General features: G+C 46.6%; 1 protein-coding gene and 1 long non-coding RNA gene across 4 annotated transcripts in view; one reads left to right on the top strand and one right to left on the bottom strand.

Annotated features, from left to right (window-relative positions):
• IL16 (interleukin 16) overlaps window positions 1-20,022 on the top strand; it is a 144,702-nt gene extending 124,680 nt beyond the window's left edge. For 2 of the 3 annotated variants that reach the window (XM_033189205.1, XM_033189207.1), the window contains exons 11-19: window positions 1,692-1,779; window positions 3,799-4,280; window positions 8,772-8,922; window positions 11,093-12,179; window positions 13,043-13,211; window positions 15,212-15,313; window positions 16,559-16,817; window positions 17,072-17,197; window positions 19,539-20,022. In XM_033189205.1, the coding sequence (XP_033045096.1) occupies window positions 1,692-1,779; window positions 3,799-4,280; window positions 8,772-8,922; window positions 11,093-12,179; window positions 13,043-13,211; window positions 15,212-15,313; window positions 16,559-16,817; window positions 17,072-17,197; window positions 19,539-19,732 (2,658 nt within the window). In that variant the 3' untranslated portion in view covers window positions 19,733-20,022. The remainder of the gene's footprint in view (window positions 1-1,691; window positions 1,780-3,798; window positions 4,281-8,771; window positions 8,923-11,092; window positions 12,180-13,042; window positions 13,212-15,211; window positions 15,314-16,558; window positions 16,818-17,071; window positions 17,198-19,538) is intronic. The other variant, XM_033189206.1, reaches the window with a different exon arrangement.
• Window positions 597-3,845, bottom strand: LOC117070291. Its single transcript, XR_004431861.1, has 3 exons — window positions 3,584-3,845; window positions 2,554-2,645; window positions 597-1,772 (listed from the first exon to the last, which is right to left on the bottom strand). It is a non-coding gene; the product is annotated as an uncharacterized LOC117070291 (long non-coding RNA).
• Window positions 20,023-20,913: the final 891 nt, after the last annotated feature.

Here is a 20,913-nt window from a genome sequence, read left to right as displayed (position 1 = left end):
TTGCATAATGTCCTCAAGGTTCATTTATGTTGTAGCATGTGCCAGAATTTCCTTCCTTTTTAAGGTCGAATAATCTTCTAGTGTGTATATACGTGTGTGTGCATATGTGTGTGTATCACATGCTGTTTATCATCTGTTGGCACTTGCATTGTTTCCACCTTTTGACTATTGTGAATAATGCTACAATGAACATGGAGTACAGATTCCTCTGAGATGTTGACTTCCCTTCTTTTGGGGTATATACCCAGAAGTGGAATTGCTGGGTCATATGGTCATTCTATTTTTAAGTTTTTGAGGAGCCTTCAAACTATTTTCCACAGTGACTACACCATTTTACGTTCTTATCAGCAGAGTCCCAGGGTCCCGATTACTCCATATCCTTGCCAATACTTTGTTCTTTTCATTTCTTTTTTGAGACGGAGTCTCACTCTGTCACCCAGGCTCAAGTGCAGTGGCACGATCTTGGCTCACTGCACTGAGTTCAAGTGATTCTCCTGTTTCAGCTTCCTTAGTAGCTGGGATTGCAGGTGTGCACCACCACGCTGGCTAATTTTTGTATTTTCAGTAGAGACAGGGTTTCTACCATGTTGGTCAGCCTGGTCTCAAACTCCTGACCTCAAGTGATCTGCCTGCCTCAGCCTCCCAAAATGCTGGGATTAGAAGCATGAGCTACCATGCCCAACCTCTTTTCTTTTTGTTTACAGTAGCCATCCTAATGTCCTCATGTGTGTGAGGTGGTAACTTGGTGTGGTTGTGATTTGCATCACTGATCATTAGTGATGTTGAGCATTTTTTCACTTGCTTTTTGGCTGTTTGTATATCTTCTTTGAAGAAATATCTATTCAGGTTCTGTATCCAGTTTTTAATCAGGTTGCTTTGTTGTTGTTGCTGCTGAGTTGTAGGAGTTCTTTATATATTCTGCAACTCAACCATTTATCTGAAATATGATTTGCAAATATTTTCTCCAATTCTAAGTTGCCTTTTCAATCTGTTGGTTATGTCCTTTTGATGCACAGAAGTTTTTGATTTTTACATAGCCCAATGTATCTACTTTTTTGTTTCCCGTACTTTCGATGTCAAATTATTTATTTTTTAAAAACCTGTCCTCATTTTGAAGTGGGTTTTATTACTGTTATTATTTTACGGAAGGAAGAAATGGAGGATTAGGAGGTTAAATAACTTGTCTAGGTGTTCACACCTAGACAACAGAGGAACTGGGACTAGAACATAAGCCTTTTTGACTGTAAGACTCATACTCTTAACTATTACTCCAAAGTGATGATAAACTGTGAGTCACAGCTCAGACAGTATAACAGTGATTGTGATGATTACGACATTGTCGATAATGATGATGTCATGACAGCATTGCCAAGAATCGACTAGTTCATAGAGATAACCCATGAAGTGATAACTTTGCCTAGAATTTTCCAGCAAGTAATGGGGAGAAGGGTGGAGAGTTGAGGGGGCCTCCTTGGGAACCCCTGCATTGATAGACTTTGGACTTTAGAAGATACTGAGGAACCATTGATTCCCGGGGTATTTCTGGAAATGGAATTTGTCAGCTATTTGCAGAGTAAGTTGAAAGACAAAAATCCAGAATCCAGTGGCCCAGCTTGGGAGCTGGTCCAGGGCTGGAAGCCTGATGCAGGAGCTTCCACTGTTTGTTTGAGGAGATGATTGATATTTTCTAGGTCTCTGAACAGCAGCTCAAAGAAGCTGTGGCCCAGGCTGTGGAAAACACCAAGTTTGGAAAGGAGAGGCATCAGTGGAGTCTGGAAGGTAAGACAAATGGTGAACTTTGATGTAAAATATCTTTGCCTTCTTAGAAAGCTTAGGATTTATCCATTAACTCATCCTCTATCCAAGGAATAGTAACAGCAGTTACCATAGACCAGTAGAGTATGTAGACAGATGCTGAAAACTAGCAGCTACCAGCTAAATTTAGCTTATATTTTTGCTTTGTTTGGAAGACACAATATTTTAAAAGCATCTGAATTTAAATCGCTACAAATGTGCCAGGCTCTCTCCAGCTTCCCTATGGTCCCCACCATTCCCTTTATCCTGTACCCAGTTGCCATTCACACAATAGCCTCATAGGCATTTGAGTTTGCAGCCCCTAGTCTATAATAATAGAATATTGGAAAAATTAACATTTGGGAATATAATTCTGACATTTATTGAATATTTGTAATGTCAGAGACTGTGCTAATTCATGCATTCACACATAATTTTTATGCACATTTTATAAGAAAAAGGGAGGTCCTCAGAGACTCTCTTACTCAAAGTCATACCACTAGAGTGCAGAGGCTTTGGAATGGAAATCCAGCTGGCTTGACTCCCATGCTTAGCCATTGGGCATTAATCACGTCTACCATGGAACATCCTTATGACAGAACAACATGCAACCATTGGCACTGATATTGACAAGAAATTAAATGATCTGGGAAAATGTTCAGAGAAAAGAGCAGAACACATTTTATTTCAGCTCTGGTCTATTATTTCTACCCACCCAACATGCATATATGCTCAGGAAAACATGACAGAGAAACTCACCAAAATTTTGACAGTAGTTATTTCTGGCTGATAGGAACACAGGTGAAGTGATTTTTTACTTTCATTCCTTCCTCCTTGTGGCTGAGTTTTCTCTAAGGAGGATGCATTATTTCATGATCAGGAAAAAAAAAAAAAAAAGAAAACTTTTTATTTAAAGAGAAAGTGAGTTAGGAGCTTGACTGGCCTTGGTTCTCTCTCATGGGGCTCCTCTGGCTTTCCTGGTCTCTCAGAATAAGCTGGAATTTGAGCAAGGGACTAGAGTTCAATCCTCTCCCACCCCCTCAAGCTGTGATTTTAGGAAAGGGGCACCCTTGACAGCTTACCACTACAGAGAAGGGCCTCTCAAGGATATGTGGGTAGCCCTAGTGCTGGAAACCAGGGTAGGGGGTACTGAGAACCAGGAAGAAGAGCTAATGGGGAGGGAGGGAGGAAGGTGCAATGGCTAAGAAATAGTGGCTTTCTGCCCTCACCTCATCCTCAACTGGAAAGAAATGGTGACTTCTTCGTATCAGATTCAAAGTGCCTTGACAGGTAGTTTCTCTGTCTTTGTTATTGAGCCTCAAAATAACCCCAGTGACTTTAAAATTATCATCCTCATTTTACAGATGCAGAAATGGAGTTAGGTCTCCCAGGAAGCTGACTCTAAGATGGAGTTTGGTCTGCAGCATGTTTATTAAGAAGTGTCCTGGGGATCACTACCTGTGGCAGGGAGGGGAGCAGGCAGGGTAGACAGAGGGAGGATGGAGCTGAGATGCACACCCAACAGCTTCAGCCAAGCCCTGGAACTCTGCAGCTAAAGTCCACATTAGAGTTGTCCCGAGTTTACCAACATAGCTGGACCTGTAACCCAGCTGCAGCAGTCCCTGGAGATGGGCTGCCACCTTGGACAAGGCAGCTGTCTGCAGCTATGGCAGTCCCTGGAGGGACCCACAGTTGAAAGTAGTCTGCCAGCAGCACTCCCTACAGCTGGAACATCAAGCCCTTCCTCAGTGGGTGATCTGGGTGGCATATCTCCATATCCATCACTCACAGGCTCAGAAAACTTGAATGATTTTCCCAACCCAAAGTCATACAGCTCGCCGGGGACCAACACCAAGACTGCCACACTCCAGATCCAGAGTGGCGCAGATAAGAAGCAGATAGCTGGTGTGCAGTGTGCTGCCCGCAGCAGTCGCAGGCGAGGCCAGGGGGTGTTTTTGTTTTCTGAAGCTCAGCTATGAAGATTCCCTTGTGCTTCCCACACAGGTGTCAAAAGGCTGGAAAGCAGTTGGCACGGGCGGCCCACCTTGGAGAAGGAACGAGAGAAGAACTCAGCACCCCCGCATCGCAGGGCTCAGAAGATCATGATCCGCTCCAGCAGTGACAGCAGCTACATGTCTGGGTCCCCAGGAGGAAGTCCTGGGAGTGGCAGCTCTGGGAAGCCATCCTCTGACGTGGACATCAGCACACACAGCCCCAGCCTGCCCCTGGCAAGGGAGCCAGTGGTGCTTTCTATAGCATCCTCCAGGCTGCCCCAGGAGAGCCCGCCTGTCCCAGAGAGCCAGGACAGCCACCCACCACTGAGACTGAAGAAACCCTTTGAGATATTGGTGAGAAAGCCTACATCCTCCAAGCCCAAGCCTCCACCCAGAAAATACTTTAAAAGTGACAGTGACCCTCAGAAGAGTCTGGAAGAGAGAGAGAAATCCTCATGCTCTTCTGGGCACACCCCACCCACCTGTGGCCAGGTAAGAGGATGGGTCCACAGGTTGACTGTTGCCAAGACCAGACTCAAATCTTGAGCACAGGCAAGTTAGAAAGTTAGTGTTAGCAGAGCCAGAATGAAAGTTTCTCTTGCTCCACCAGAAAGAAGCTGTTGCTTAGGACTCAGCTGAGGACTGACCATGGAAAGATGGGTTTGAAGGTTGACAGATAATTGAAGTCCCAGTCCTGCTTGCTGGCATCGGGGTTCCCACCCATAACACACTGGAATTTAAGGTTCCTTTCCTGTGTCATTTTTCACTCACCATGAAGGAAAAATACCAGGGCCCCTGCAGGGCCACAGTCTTTGCCTGTGGATCTCTGAGTGTCCTGCTTGTAGGGAGAATAGTGGCTTAAATAACTAAAAAGGGGCCTGGCACAGTGGCTCACGCCTGTAATCCCAGCACTTTGGGTGGCTGAGCTGGGTGGATCATGAGCTCAGGAGTCCAAAACCAGCCTGGCCGAGATGGTGAAATCCTGTCTCTACTAACAATACAAAAATTAGCCAGGCATGGTGGTGGGTGCCTACAATTCCAGCTACTCGGGAGGCTGAGGCAGGGAATTGCTTAAACCCAGGAGGCAGAGGTTACGGTGAGCCAAGATTGCACCACTGCGCTCCAGTCTGGGTGACAGAGCAAGACTCCATCTCAAAAAACAAAACAAAACAAAACAAAAACAAAAACAAAACAGAACAACAACAACAAAACAAAACAATAGAAAAACAACTAGGCCAGGCGCGGTGGCTCAAGCCTGTAATCCCAGCACTTTGGGAGGCCGAGACGGGCGGATCACGAGGTCAGGAGATCGAGACCATCCTGGCTAACATGGTGAAACCCCGTCTCTACTAAAAATACAAAAAACTAGCCGGGCGAGGTGGTGGGCGCCTGTAGTCCCAGCTACTCGGGAGGCTGAGGCAGGAGAATGGCGTAAACCCGGGAGGCGGAGCTTGCAGTGAGCTGAGATCCGGCCACTGCACTCCAGCCCGGGCGACAGAGCAAGACTCCGTCTCAAAAAAAAAAAGAAAAACAACTAAAAAGGGACAAGAGTTGCTTACCCTGCTTCTTAAGTGAGTAGACTGATATGATTTTGAGAAACTGGCTCCTATTTCTTCCCCGGTTATCTTTGCCTCCTCACTTCCTTAGGCATGGATCCTTGGGGAGACCCCACCAATCCGTTAATTGGGGCTGCATGTAGTGGCTCCTTCCAAGGGCTATTGTGAGGATTAAAGGTAACCACTTAAGGCAAGTACCTGACAGCATCTCAGGCATATTAGCATTCATTGCCATGATCTTTCCCCATCAGGCCCCTTAAAGCCCTCCTTCCCGCCCCTTGCATAAAAGGCAGGCTGACTGACAGGCAGCTGCTATGTCTTGAGCCATTTTTATGCACAGGCTAATTACACTGAGTACTTTCATGTACATTGTGTCAATTAAATCTTACCACGACCTGATGGTGAGAGTCCCAATTGTGCAAAGAGGGAACTGAGAAACTCTCTCAAGTTCACATCACTAGTGGGTCACGGTTACCCACTATACCACGCTGAGTTTCCCATCCTTACCCAGAAGCTGCCTCCCCCATGGTGGAATGGCCCTGCAGGGCCCCTGGCCCTTCCCATAAGCACAATGTAGGGAGGTGGAAGGGGTCCTCTGGAAATCCTCTAGAACAATCTACAGTGAGGGTTGGCAAGCTTCAGGAGGGGTAGCGATGGAGTTTGGATATTGAGTAGGAGGGGTGAAAGTGAAGGAGGGAGGAGGAAGCCAGGTTACTAAAAAGGAAGTACAGTTTTGCAGAGTGCTGGCAGGATGTGGCTGGTTAGCAACACATGATGGAATTCTCAGATGGATCTGTTCTCCCAGCCCCCCTTTTAAGCCCATATTTCATTTTCCCTTGGGCCTGAGACCTACGAGTCCAGAAGGGCAAATCAGGAGCAACCAGCTGAGAAGCCAGTCATTTTGCCTTCCTCCTGGAGGCCCAGAAAAGGAGGAGTGCAGTTGCCACAGCAGGTCTGTCTCAGTGATGCCCTCGGCAGAGCCACATAGGGTACGGAAATATTCCCAAGTAAGGTGCTGGAGAAGGAACTGGGGTGTCCTCAGGGAAGCCCAGACAGGGAACTTCCCCACAGGTCATCTTTCATGCCCTGTGTGCCTCAGCAGAACACAGGGCTCCCTCCTGTACCCGCCCCCAACAGCACAGTCTCCTGGAGACAAAGGCCGTTCTGCAGCTGCCCTCCTCTGTCTGCTCTGCTCTGTCCCACGTGGCCAGCAGATCCTTCTCCCACAAACATTTCCATAAATGCAATCAGCATGACATACTTTTATTGGGCACTCAGGGGTCACAGAGAAAGGATCATAGCACGCAATAGAAAACAGGAAGCAATTTGCCTGAGGTCACTCTCAAACTTCCCTTGACCATTCCTGGGGATTTCTCACTGGATGTTTTCTTCCGTGGCCACAGTGTCCACTGTCTCATCCCCCCACCTTCCCTCCCTGCAGTCTTTTCTCTACAGGGTCCCAAGACTATTGTCAAGCTGCTATGGATGACCCCCAAATCTTTCCCATCTACTCTAATTCAAGGGGACTTAACTCTCACAAGCAATATGAACTTTGGGATATTTTCTTCAACCAAAAACTGACATCTCTCTTATAGAAAATCAGCTTAAACTCTCACCTGTGCTTAAAATAACTTCCAACACACAAGATTTTCTAAGAATCCTTTCTTAGAAAACAAACAAAAAACCAAACAAAAACATACTTTCTCCCCTCTATGCTGAATCAACTCTCTCCCTCTTTCCTTCTTTCTCTTCTCCCTCCCTCATCCACCAAGCACAGTTCCAGGAAACACTAGTAAGAGAAAAATTTGTGTAAAATCAAATTTATTTCAGGGGCTAATTTTGAAGTCTCCCATGAAGAGGATGCAATATTGGATGTGTTGATGAAAAGACAAAACACGTTCGTGTTTGTTCCAAGATGTAAAGCTGCATTGACTGCAGTTGGTGTCACACGTGGCTGCCTGTAAAAGCGCTAACAATTCATGAATGTCAGCAGATGTCAACTTACAGAGCTCACAAACTGGTGAAATTAAATTTCATCCACATGTCATTTCTCTTGTGGACAAGAGTCTTAGAGATCATCAGACCAGTATTTTAAGCTTTGAATGCCATGACTCAGCCTTACTTTTTTAAGGGCAAAAAAAGAAGCCCAATGATTCCTTTGAAATTAGTTGACCTCTCAATATTTCATAATGCTTTCCTACAGCTCAGTTCTACAGTAGGGAACTTGAGCTGAGGCAATGCTCTGTGAATACATTTCTAACTTTTGTAGACCTTTCCTTCCCCCAAAATGTTTATTGTCAATGTAGATCTTAAATTTCAGGCCATGGATATTTGCCATTTCTTTTTTAGTCCCAAAGGATGCATTTGTTCCTTCCTCCTTCCTTCCTCTCTGGAAGGAAGCCTGCAGCCATGTCAAATGGCCCATCATTACACAAATCTGGAATGAACCGGACGTGGAGGCCACCGCAGTATAACAAAGCATTTCTCTTGCAGACGATCAAATACAGATGGCATCATTTTGGTGATGTCTGCCTTCTCAATCTTTTTTTCCAGATGGGTATTACATTTGGTTGGGCTGTGTCTCTAGAGCCCTCTTCTTCTGCCTCTCTGCCTGGAAAATTCTTACTCTGTTTATGAAGCAGACAGAAAGCACTTCTCTAGGAAGCCTTCTTCACCTCTGGGATGGAACTGGTCTCTCTGTTTCCTCTGGGCCCTGACAGCACCTTAAGCACACACTGTATGATAATCCAGACTCTTCAAGTATTGCATAGCTATTCAGAGCCTAGTCCATCTTGTCCCTAGATTGTTTCTGGAAGGACCCTAAGGCTGCATCCATGCTCAGTGGTGGAAACAATTCTGCAACAGATTGATGATGTCACCCTAGGTGCCACAGAGGGGAGCAATGGCACAGGTGCTGAGTATCTGTCATATTTTGCAGAACACTTACTAAATATTTGAAGAGTGCTTAACAAGTGACAGCAATTGACAAGTATTTTCCTGAGTGCTCTAACCTTAGGGAACACTAGCTGCCAGGTTTTTTGCTGCCTTGTTTCTACACTGCCCTGTACCCTCCCGGGGTGGGTAGTTCACCAGGATGCAGTTGTAACTGAAGCAATGCTGGTTCCTGGTCCCTCCACACTCAAAGCCTTTTGTTCCTATCATAAAGAGCCAGGGTCTTCATGTATGTCAACAGTATGAGCCCATGACCTGGACACCAGGTTGCTGGAATCAAGGGATGCTCTGCATGTCTCTGCCATGTCAGCACCAAGGAGAAAAAAAAAAAAAACCCTCTTTACATGGCTGCTGATGAACTTCTCATTGAAAGCAGCTCAATATCCATTTTGTCATCCCAATCAAAGCGTGTCTTGCCTTCTCACAGCTTGAGGCTACCGTTTTGACACGGTCTCGCTTCCTGTTTACACCACAGGAAGCCAGAGAGCTGCTGCCACTGCTGCTACCACAGGAAGACACAGCAGGGAGAAGCCCTAGTGCCTCTGCCAGTTGCCCAGGACCTGGTTTCTGCCCACAGACCAAGTCCTCCTCAGAGGGCGAGCCAGGGCGGAGAAGAGCCAGCCCAGGTAAGCTTCATTGAGATCGTCCAAAAGCAAGGGTCTTTTGAAAAAAGGTACAGGGATAAGAGCACAAACTGGCCTGAGGATCAGAGTGCTCTGCATTGACACCACCGCTGGACCCGGCTGATCAATAGTCAAGGGTCCTAGGTGCTGAGCAGCAGCACCATGGAGGTGCTGTCCAGGGTGGGGAGCCTCCTGGGTGGATGGGTGATGCTGTGGGTGATGTCATCCTGGGCAGCTGCTTCTAGGGTGCCAACATTCCAGAGGCAACAGCCCTGCTGCATTCAGGATTTCTGAGTCAGAGAATGCAATACCAGAAAAGTATAAATAGCATTTACCAGTGGTCACCTCCTCCATGAAGTGGATAGCAAGGGTGTGTCCACATGGTACACCTGACAATGCTAAGACATAACTCAAATATGTATTCGCTTGCTAGAGAGAGCATAGGACTTGAAGTCAGGGAGTCCTGGATCTGTCTGTCATTAGCATGATTCTGAGCAACCTACTTTGCCTTTCTGAGCCCAGATTCACATGGGATGCATTCAGCAAGCACACATTGAATGCTGGCTTCGTGAGGCCCTGTGCTAGATGCTGGGGAGAGAGAGAAAGGGATGAGACCAGGTAGTCAGGTCCTGCCTCCAAGGAGCAACTAGTAGTGGCAGGAAATAAACATATGGGCTATAAACCATGACTGTTTGAGAAACACTACAGCAAAAGTTCATGAAAGACTTTTGGAGGGCTAAGGGACATTTTGGAAAGATCTAGCACATCTCACCCAGAGCAGAGGACCTGTGGGTGGAGGCTCCTCTCCCTTAGTCACCCTAATTGAGGAACATACTAGCGAAAGCAAACGCCTCAGTGTTTAACTGACGGGAGGTTGTCACTCCAATCTGCAAAGGGCTTGCCTGTGGAACCTCTGCCTCCTGATTCTCTCAATAGCCCCTTACAGCCAAGCCATTCAAAAATGCAGAAACAGGTTGGAGGCCTGGGCTCACTTGCCAAAGGCCAGTCTCTTAGATTGTGCAGAATTTCTCTTTGATATCATCAAGGTGTAATGCTCCATGATTCACTTCTTTTGAAACCTGGCATTGAGACAACAGACAGGAGGGAGCAGAGTTCCTTAAACTGGGTTGCATTCCAGTAGCAAGCATCCACAAAAAGCACACAGGCCCAGCCTTCTTCTGCCCCTTAGAAAGAGAGCCGGGGCACAGTCTGCCTTACCCATGCAGATATGATGCTGGTTCAATGCTGGCTTCTGAGAAAGACTTCTATGTGCTCCAGGGCATGCCTGAGGTCCCGGCTGGCACAGAGCATTGCAATCCCCTGCTGATCGCATTACCAACACCCAGGCTGCATCCCAGGTATCTTCAATCAGTACCGAGGGGTGGGTGTCAGTATTTTTCAGAGCCCTCCAGATTCCAGTGTGTAGCCAAGGTTGAGAATCCTACTTCACATATTTCTTTCTACCTGGAACCTTTTCATCAGCTTTTGAGGGAGGGAAAACACTCCTTTGCTGAGCAAGCTGATCAATGACCTGTGTAGAGGGAGAGCAGCAAACACACCGCTTCAGGGCCAGGCAGGTACATACATGAGAAATGCTGGCTAGGTGAGAGGGAGCGTGAAGAGCTATGGGAAGCTGGAGTGGCCCCATCGGAAGTTGTGCACTGGCACCTTGCTTTTTAATGACATGGGTAGGCCAAAGCACAAACAGCTGCCAACTCATGACCTTTGTCTTAAAAGTTTAAATGGCAAGAGAATTGCTTTGGCTTTTACACATTTAACACAGTATCTTGGAGGCTCCTTAGTGCAGTAGAAAGGACATGAACTTCGAAAGCCAGGAGACATGGGGTCTTGCCCGAGCACTGCCATCAGATGGCCCCTTACCCTTCTTGAAATGTAAAATGCCAGAGATCGGGCCAGATATTCTCTGAGCACCCTTCTAGGCCTAAAACACTACGATACTGTGAGATTAACTCCTACTTCTGGTTCTTCACTCCTGCCTTTTGGCAGCTCAGTCAGGTAATAGCACCTGGAGTTCACCCACCTGGGTGTCCCCCACTTCTGCTAGTCTCCTCCTCTTGAATACTTCTTGCTGTTCAGCTTGGAAACTAGAATTTAGGAAGAAAAGTCACAGTATGATGTAATGCACAGCTTTGGCCTTGTTTCTGCACTGTAGTGACCCAAACATCCCCGATTAAACACCCACTGCTTAAGAGGCAGGCTCGGATGGACTATAGCTTTGATACCACAGCCGAAGACCCTTGGGTTAGGATTTCCGACTGCATCAAAAACCTGTTTAGCCCCATCATGAGTGAGAACCCTGGCCACATGCCTCTACAGCCCAATGCCAGCCTGAGTGAAGAAGATGGGACACAGGGCCACCCAGATGGGACCCCACCAAAGCTGGACACCGCCAGTGGCACTCCCAAAGTTTACAAGTCAGCAGACAGGAGCACTGTGAAGAAGGGTCCTCCTGTGGCTCCCAAGCCAGCCTGGTTTCGCCAAAGCTTGAAAGGTTTGAGGAATCGTGCTTCAGACCCAAGAGGGCTCCCTGATCCTGCCTTGTCCATCCAGCCAGCACCTGCTTCCAGGGAGCACCTGGGACCAAACATCCGGGCCTCCTCCTCCTCCTCCTCCTCCATCAAGCAGAGAATCAGCTCCTTTGAAACCTTTGGCTCCTCTCAACTGCCTGACAAAGGAGCCCAGAGACTGAGCCTCCAGCCCTCCTCTGGGGAGGCAGCAAAACCTCTTGGGAAGCATGAGGGAGGACTCTTGGGGCGAGGGGCTGCACCCACTCTTGTGCCCCAGCAGCCTGAGCAAGTGCTGCCCTCGGGGTCCCCTGCAGCCATGGAGGCCAGAGACCCAGGTGTGTCTGAGTCCCCTCCCCCAGGGCTGCAGCCCAATCAGAAAACTCTCCCCACTGGCTCGGACCCGCTTCTAAGGCTGCTGTCAACACAGACTGAGAAATCTCAAGGTCCAGTGCTCAAGATGCCAAGCCAGCGAGCACGGAGCTTCCCCCTGACCAGGTCCCAGTCCTGTGAGACGAAGTTACTTGATGAAAAGACCAGCAAACTCTACTCTATCAGCAGCCAAGTGTCATCGGCTGTCATGAAATCCTTGCTGTGCCTTCCGTCTTCTCTCTCCTGTGCCCAGACTCCCTGCATCCCCAAGGAAGGGGCATCTCCAACATCATCATCCAATGAAGACTCAGCTGCAAATGGTTCTGCTGAAACGTCTGCCTCAGACACGGGGTTCTCGCTCAAGTGAGTTTCTATGCCTGGTGTTTCTCTGTATCTTTCTCATCTTTATTTTTAAAAATAATTCTATATATCATTTAAAAAATTCTCAGATACACTGATTAAAGAATTGTTCTGCCTCTTTCTTTCCATGTGTGTGTGCAGATGTCTGAGAGTGTGTGTGTGTGTGTGTCTGTCTGTAGGTATTACACCTCTGCCTTCCATATTAAGGAGAAGTTTTCACAACACCTAGCTTCAGGAAGGCTGGGAGGTAGGAGGTGGGACTGGCTCCCTGGTGCATTGCTCATGAGGGCTGATGCACACCTGTGGAGATTTGGAAGGTTGATGCACATCTGAAATGTCCTGCGGTTACTCAGAAAGACCAGAATGAGGCCAGATTATCCATCGGGAATTCTTACTGCTCTCCAAATGGAATCCACTTGTACTCTGCACATGGGTTCAACTCCCTGGTCAGGGAGTTAGGATGTCTGGGTCCTAGTCTCAGCTCAGGCACTGAGTCTGACTACGAGCAGGTTCTTTCCATGCTAACCCTCAGATTCCTCATCAGCTCAAATTAGGAGATGAATGAGACCTTCTTTGCAGAACCAAGGGGATGTCAGGCATGCCATGGGGTTCCTGCTGTAGGGCTGGGGCTTGGTCTTCCTTCTGACCAAAGTAGCTCTGCATTTATTAATTTTATTTATTGTTCTTATGCTGCTGGGAAATATCTGTAGAGTGAAGGGATGCTAGTATCTACTCATAGATTTGTTGCATCAAATAATATGCACATAAATGCTTGGCACCACACCTGGGATAGAATAATTATACAATTACTGTTATCTCTTTTTAATAGGATTGTTCATACTGTGTGTTGTTTCTCCCTATGAAAGCCTTTCAGAGCTGAGAGAATATACAGAGGGTCTCACGGAAGCCAAGGAAGATGATGATGGGGACCACAGTTCCCATCAGTCTGGTCAGTCTGTTATCTCCCTGCTGAGCTCAGAAGAATTAAAACAACTCATCGAGGAGGTGAAGGTTCTGGATGAAGCAACATTAAAGGTAGGTTTCCTTTGTAAGCATCTGCAGTAACCAATGGCTTATTATGGCTGTGTGGCCACCTTAGTTGGGCCAGAGGGGAAGTAGCTTGAGTAGCCTCCTGACATCAGACCCAGGTTGTGTCCTGTGATGGTTGGACATGGTAGCACTTGGCCACAGTAAGATTTTCCATTTGAAGAGAACCTTTTAGCTTGTGAACCGCTTTCAAAAGAAGGGTTCAATGACTTCTTGCATTTTCTTTTGTCATTTTATAAATGAGAAAGGTAAGGCTCAATCAAGGTTACAAAACCTAGGTTTTCTGTCTCCAAGTTCAAGTTCAATGCTGTTTCCACATCCCATGGGCTGCTGTCCTGGCATGTGTCTGTTGTGGGATGCTGTCCATTGTAAACAATGTGGGTTACAAGAGCTCTCACCTGGAGCTTTCATTATTTCCACTGTGCATGGAGAGGTGGCTGATCCCAGGGCTCACAAGGCCCCCACACTTCTGTCAAGTCATTCTGAAAGTCTCACTTCCCATATGTTTTCTGAGTATGACCCAAAGGGGTGTGGGGAGGAAGTGGCCAGGCTGAGCTGGGGCCAGCAGTCAGATGAGCTCGGGCTTATAGGTCCTGCCCCCTCTAGGTGCTGCCCCAGGCCTGTGCAGCCTTTTGGCACTAGAATGATCCAGACTAGGATGAGAGGATAAGGAGGTTCTCGTTTTCCATACAAGGAGGCCTCACAGCTGCAATTTCCACATCAAAAGTGTGGGTGAGTCGGGTAAGCACAAGGTGCTGCTGTGCTGAGATTCTTTCTCTGTGGCTTTCACTCATCACCTGGGACCATCATCCCCCAGGACCTTATTCAGTGCAAATGAAATAACATAAAGAGCTGTTCTGCCTGAGCTGCTCTGGAGAGAGTATTTGCTTTCTAACCTGAGAAGAGCCTTCCACAAGGCAAGTAACCTGATACTTGGGTAAGAGTTGAGAGATTTGGGCTAGTGTTGGGGCTTGGAGGTAAGGGTGCAGTGAGGTACATTCATCCTTCCATGCTTTTGGGTCTTAGGGGCTCCAAGTCTTAGGATCATAGGGACAGCTGCAAGTCAGGTGCTCTAGTGGCCCTGAGCAAGTGAATTCTTTTATATAAATTTACTCCTTAGTGCCAAGGTACAAACAGGTGGCCCAAGAGCCTGTAGGTGTATTTTGTTTGGTCTGTATGGTGATTAAAAAAATACTGAATTCTATATATGACAAAACCTGAGTTGAAACCTGGACTTTTTTTAGGGAAGTGATCTGGTAGCGCTAGGTCTGTATTCCTATGTAGAGCTGACCCTTTGAGCAGATGTACTCGTTGGCTCTCTGCTATCACTCACATCTGCCCATTTTGCTCATTTTAGGGACCTGCCTAATTCCTATAGGCATCTGAGTTTGAGACCCCTGCTCTAGACTGGAATAGGAGTCTCTGACTATTTCCTGGCTCCATGTGAGTCCTGGTCTAGGCTAGGAAGTACTGTATTAGTGTGAGTGTGTGTGTGTGTCACACTTGCACACTGTGCATTGGGGCAAGATGTTAGCTGGATTTCCTTAGTGCTGCTGCTGTGACCCATGGAGAAGTAGAAGGGAAGAAGGAGCAACCAATTCCTGCAGAAGAGCACTGATCCGTGTTTTTTTTTTTTTTTTTTTTAACCTGAAGTCCTACAACCTGACTTCATCTCACACTGTCCAACATGCTATGATTTCTGGCTGATTCATGGAACGCCCCCTGCCTGGGTGTGGATGGGGTGAATGAGAGAGGAAAATAATTATGCTTGCTGCTTTACATACTTTTTTTTTCTTCTAAGCTTCCCATGACTCCTGAAGAGTCCATTCTTTACAGATGAGGAAACTGAGGTTTGAGGAGGTGATGTAACTTGGAGGCTGGCCAAGCTGGGGTTTGAGATAACAAATCAGTCTGATGTCAGTCTGATGTTAAACTGTTCATCCTCTTGCAGTAAAATTGTTTTTGAATGTATGTATTTCCTCCTGCAGCAATTAGACAGCATCCATGTCACCATCTTACACAAGGAGGAAGGTGCTGGTCTTGGGTTCAGCTTGGCAGGAGGAGCAGATCTAGAAAACAAGGTGATTACGGTGAGTGGTCAAGTGAACCTGAGGTTCCTCCTTTAATTAACTTTAATCTTTGTTGGCCTAAAAATCCTCTAGCATTGAGGAACCTGAGGTTCAGAGGGGAGGTTCTGCTTCATGCTTGGATCTTACAGCCTGGCGATTCTAACGATGTAACAGAATTTTTCTAACACCAAAACAATTCAGAGAAGCAAAGAGCTTTGCTCCCATCATAAAAGCAAAACTACAGGTACCACATTTTAGTGATTTCCATGCATGCTATCACTCAGTCCTCTTAATTATAATGGACCTCATTAAAGAGGCTGAGGCAGAGACATGAGATTTTTTTGTGTTTGTTTATCCCACATATCTTGCAGAAAGGGGACCAAGAAGTGGTTGGAGGTAAAGAGTCAGAATTTCTAGGGGAGGAGCTATAAAAATGTCTAGACTGCCTACAAGAGTGTTTCTCAAAATGCCTTCTGCCAAATGAGACTGAGCATTTCTCTATGAGAAAATAATTCTTTGTTGAAACATTTTGGGAATCCCCATAATACCCTGCCAATACTTAGAAATCTGCCATGCAAATTTGCATTGTAGACCCTCTAATGCCTTTTGCTTAGGAATCTGCCATGCAAATTTGCATTGTAGACCCCCTAATGCCTTTTACTTTTTAAAAGTAGACATTTTCAGAACTTTTGTTTAACCCAGTATTCCTCAAGTTTCTTTGATTTAAAAAAAACTTTTCTTGGCCGGGTGGGTGGCTCACACCTGTAATCCCAGCACTGTGGGGGGCCAAGGTGAGAGGATTGCTTGAGCCCAGGAGTTTGAGACCATCCTGGGCAACACTGGGAGACCCTGTCTCTATTTTTAAAAAAATAATAGGAAAAGCCCTTTTCTTACACAATACCCATAAATATGTCATCGAATCAGTGTTTTGAGAAAACTGCTTTGGGGAATTCTGACTTACGGCAGGTGAGGCAAAAGATCTTAGTTGGACTCCCAACTAGAATTGTGCTGATACAGTTTAGGACATTGTGTTGGGATGGATTCTGAGGGCTTACCTGGTCATTATTGCTGGTGATCTCTGCTCTGGATGGAGAAGTAGGGAATGCTAGCCTCTGTGCCAGCAGCTCCAATCTAGGACACAATTATCTTTAATCTTTGTTGGCCTAAAAATCCTCTAGCATTGACTAACTGGTTCAGTCCTCCTCCAGCAAGTATGTGGACTTGACTTGAGTGATTTCTGGTCCTGACTTCCTTTGGTTTGCTCAGGTTCACAGAGTGTTTCCAAATGGGCTGGCCTCCCAGGAAGGGACTATTCAGAAGGGCAATGAGGTTCTTTCCATCAACGGCAAGTCTCTCAAGGGGACCACGCACAATGATGCCCTGGCCATTCTCCGCCAAGCTCGAGAGCCTAGGCAAGCTGTGATTGTCACAAGGAAGCTGACTGCAGAGTCCATGCCTGACCTCAACTCCACCACTGACTCTGCAGCCTCAGCCTCTGCAGCCAGTGATGTTTCTGTAGAATCCTGTAAGTTCTCCCAACTCCCACATGGGCCACATCCTCTTTGGCCATGTGTGGCCAGACCTGATAGGGCTACTCAGTAATTTGTGACCCCAAGAATGTGTGGCCTGCCTAGTATACTGTTTGACATGTATGTCTGTGTTTACATGTGCCTGTGTGCAAACATGGGGGCAGCATCACCCCGGGCTCACTTGATGCCCAGGGCATCTATGGCCTGGGAGAGGAGAGGATCCCTAACAGAGACCTTGTGTTTTTCTTAGCAGCAGAGGCCACAGTCTACACGGTGACACTGGAGAAGATGTCTGCAGGGCTGGGCTTCAGCCTGGAAGGAGGGAAGGGCTCCCTGCATGGAGACAAGCCTCTCACCATTAACAGGATTTTCAAAGGTATGGGATGTGTCTGGTTCTTTGTGGGTTCTCCAGTTGTGGGCATGTGGCCAGGCCCCCAAAAGGCTTCTGGGCACTTTCTGGGCTATGTTGGTTTCCCACAACTCCATGTCCTCTTCATAGGCATGCTGGTCTTTTTAGGGCTCAATTCTGCTTTTTCTACTTTTTCTCCTTTGCTCTGACATCCCCTGAATCCCTGGTGTGTTTTGATGGGTCCTCATAAACACCTAAGTCCTGGGCTTGGTTTGGGTTGGCAGGGCCAGGACTCTAGAGTTAGGCAGTGGGGCACCAGCCTATAGTGCAAAATTTTAAAGGGGTACCAAAATACACAGTAACCCAGATCAATACTATTTTATTTTATTTTATTTTCAATGTTCTATTGCTTTAATTTAATGGTTTGAATAGGTAACATTCATATGGTTAAAATTTCAAAATGGACAACATCATACATAATTTTGAAATGTTCTCACTCTCCTTCCCAGCCACCCACTTCTTCTCAGAAGCAGCTCATACCATCCCTTTCTTGCTTATCCTTCCAGAGATATTCTGTGTGGTGCAAACCAATAATATTTTCATTCAAGTCCCTTTTTGGTTTACATCAATAGCAGCTTATGATATGCACTATTCTAACCTTGCTTTTTTCTCAATACTATTTTAATGCAGTGTTTTTTTTTTTTTTTTAATTTTAGAAAAACATGTTGAACAAAATATCGAAGTTTAAATAAAGACAGTCTGACTTTGTACTGCACACTTGGCCTCATTTGCCTTACCCTAGTCCTCGACACATCAGCTCCTGCCTTTATTTAAAATTTTGTTATTTGGTTCATCAGGGATTGGAGTACAAATCAGTCTGATATGGGGGTCACTTGGATTTTCCTGTGAAAATCATGAATGACTGTGGCAACCATGTAAAACCACCCCTGATTCTTTGGTGTTCCTCAAATTGGAGGTCTCCAAGCCACAGAGCAAGGGGTCGTAGAGAGAGGAGTACTGGAGAGGGAGGCAGGTGAGCTGGGTTCTAGTCCCAGCTCTGCCTGTAACATGCTGAGTGACCATTCCCTTCTGGGCCTGAGGCTCCTCATCCATAAGAGGAGGTAAAGAGGTACAGGTGTGTGTCTGAGGGCTCTTAGGACTGAGACCCAAAGGGACTCTTAGCTGTGTCCTTCACCCACCATAAGTTCCTGCTGCCAACTGGTTTCGTTACAGGAAGTTCTGCTGCAGCTGCAGAAACCCAGAAGGTACAGTGAGGCTTACATGGCATTCCCCCCAGAATCCATGTTAACCCCAATTCTGGGAAAGATATTTCTAACTTCTTAAGGTCAATTTAGAAGGAACATTGGTTTCAATGTCAAGAGGACTAGATTCTCGTGTTAGTTCTGCCACATGACCTCAGTAGCATGACCTTGCACAAGTCACTTCACCACCATGGACCCATTTACTGAAATGTTTAGGATGAGACTGCCAGCTGCAGCGTGATGTGGGAGGGGAGATGCAGATTCTGGAGCCAGAGAGTCTGGGTTCCAGCCCAGGGCCTACCACTAGCAGCTACTTGAGTTTTTGGTTTCCTCAAGTGTTAAAAGGAAACACAAATAATACATCCCTCATAGGATTACTGTCATAAATGCAAAACATTAGCACAATGCCTTTTAAAATAATTGCCCAATACACTTTAGCTATATTTTCATTACTATCATTAGTATTGTCTTCTACTCTTATTCAGGATTTGTGAAGACCACTGTGTCAAATGGATGGGAAATTTTCTTTTAATATAAACAAGTAAAATAGCATTGTTTTCACATGCAGCTTTGAAATAGTGGGGGGCATATATGTTTGTTTCCTTTTTTATGTGGACACAGAGGACTTCATGCCACTCAGAGGCAAGATGCCTGTAAAGATTGTTGCACAAAAGTCTCACTAGCCCTCTTCCCATACCACCCAATGCTGATGTCCTCATCAGATGTGGAGAACAAATGTGAAGGGGATAGGATATTGGGTCAGTGTCCAAAGCAGGGTCTGGGCAGGACTCAGTTCCCCAGAGTCTTCTATGAACTATGGATGGTGCTCCAGCCAGGCTAAGGTGCGGAGCTGCCTGATAGTTCCCTCCCCTGGAGACAGCATGGGCTATCCCTTTCCAAGGGCCATGGAGAGCTGCAGCCTGGTGCCCTAACCTCTGAGTCACCATCTTAAGAGATGCCTCATTTTATAACCACCAACAAGCAAGCTCCCAAGGGATGATGCCCCACTCTCTAGCAAGCTATCCTGGCTCCCTGGAGATCAAGGAGAGGAGGCAACTTTTCTTGTTCCCCATCATCTGTGGAACCCATTATCTTCTCCCTTTCAGGAGTGGTCTCGGAACAAAGTGAGACAATCCAGCCTGGAGATGAAATCTTGCAGCTGGCTGGCACTGCCATGCAGGGCCTCACACGGTTTGAAGCCTGGAACATCATCAAGGCCCTGCCTGATGGACCTGTCACGATTGTAATTAGGAGGAAAAGCCTCCAGCCCAAGGAAACCACAGCTGCTGCAGACTCCTAGGCAGGACATGCTGAAGCCAAAGCCAGTAACACATAGCTCCTATAACCGCTGATTCTCAGGGTCTCTGCTGCCGCCCTACCCAGATGGGGGAAAGCACAGGTGGGCTTCCCAGTGGCTGCTGCCTGGGCCCAGACCTTCTAGGACACCACCCAGCAAAAGGGTTGTCCCTAAAGTAAGGGCAGAGTCACACTGGGGTAGCTGATACAAATTGTAGACCATGTAAAAAGAGAGCTTAATGATAATACTGTGGTGCCACAAATAAAATGGATTGTGGTTTCATATGAAATTCATGCCTGGCTTTGAAAAATGTTTCAAGTACTGTAACTGTGTCATGATTCACCCCCAAACAGTGACATTTGTTTTTCTCATGAATCTGCAATGTGGGCAGAGATTGGAATGGGCAGCTGATATCTGTTTCACTTGGTGTCAGCTGGAGTCATGCAAAGTCATGCAAAGGCTGGGACCATGTGAGATTATTCACTCATACATCTGGCCGTTGATGTTGGTTGTTGGCTGGGAACTCACCTGGGGCTGGTGGCCTGAATGCTTATAGGTGGCCTCTCCTTGTGGCCTGGGCCTCCTCACAACATGGTGTCTGGATTCCCAGGATGAGCATCTCAGGCGTGCAAGAGCCATGTAGAAGCTGCATCTTGTTTATACCTTTGCCTTGGATGTCGCATAGCACCACCTCCACTATACTCCACCAGTTAGAGCTGACACAAACCTGCCCAGGCTTAAGGGGAGAGGAAATATGGCTGGGGTCATTTATGAAATATACAATTTGTCACATGAAACATTTGCAAAATTGTTTTTGTTTGGATTGGAGAAGTAATCCTAGGGAAGGGTGGTGGAGCCAGTAAACAGAGGAGTCCAGGTGAAGCACTAAGCTCAAAGCGTGGACAGGTGTGCTGACAGAAGGAACCAGCATGTATATGAGGGCATCAAATAAAATTGCTACTACTTACCTACCACATGCCAAGCACTGTGCTCAGGGCTAAATGGACATTGACTTTAGTGATCACAGCAGCTTCTACAGTGTATGGTTCTGTGCTAATGTATTGATATGAGGGCAAAAATGTACAGTAAACAGATTATCCAGCTGCTAAGTGATGCGGCAGATTGAGTCCTTCCTTCTGTGATTCGGTAGAGACTGTCAGCCCAAGATGCTTTAAGTGCACAAC

This window comes from Trachypithecus francoisi, unplaced genomic scaffold, assembly GCF_009764315.1.
Source record: "Trachypithecus francoisi isolate TF-2019V2 unplaced genomic scaffold, Tfra_2.0 Lachesis_group3, whole genome shotgun sequence".
Lineage (NCBI taxonomy): Eukaryota > Metazoa > Chordata > Mammalia > Primates > Cercopithecidae > Trachypithecus > Trachypithecus francoisi.
Note: the sequence above shows the minus strand (reverse complement) of the source record. Positions and strands in the feature narration are given on the sequence as shown.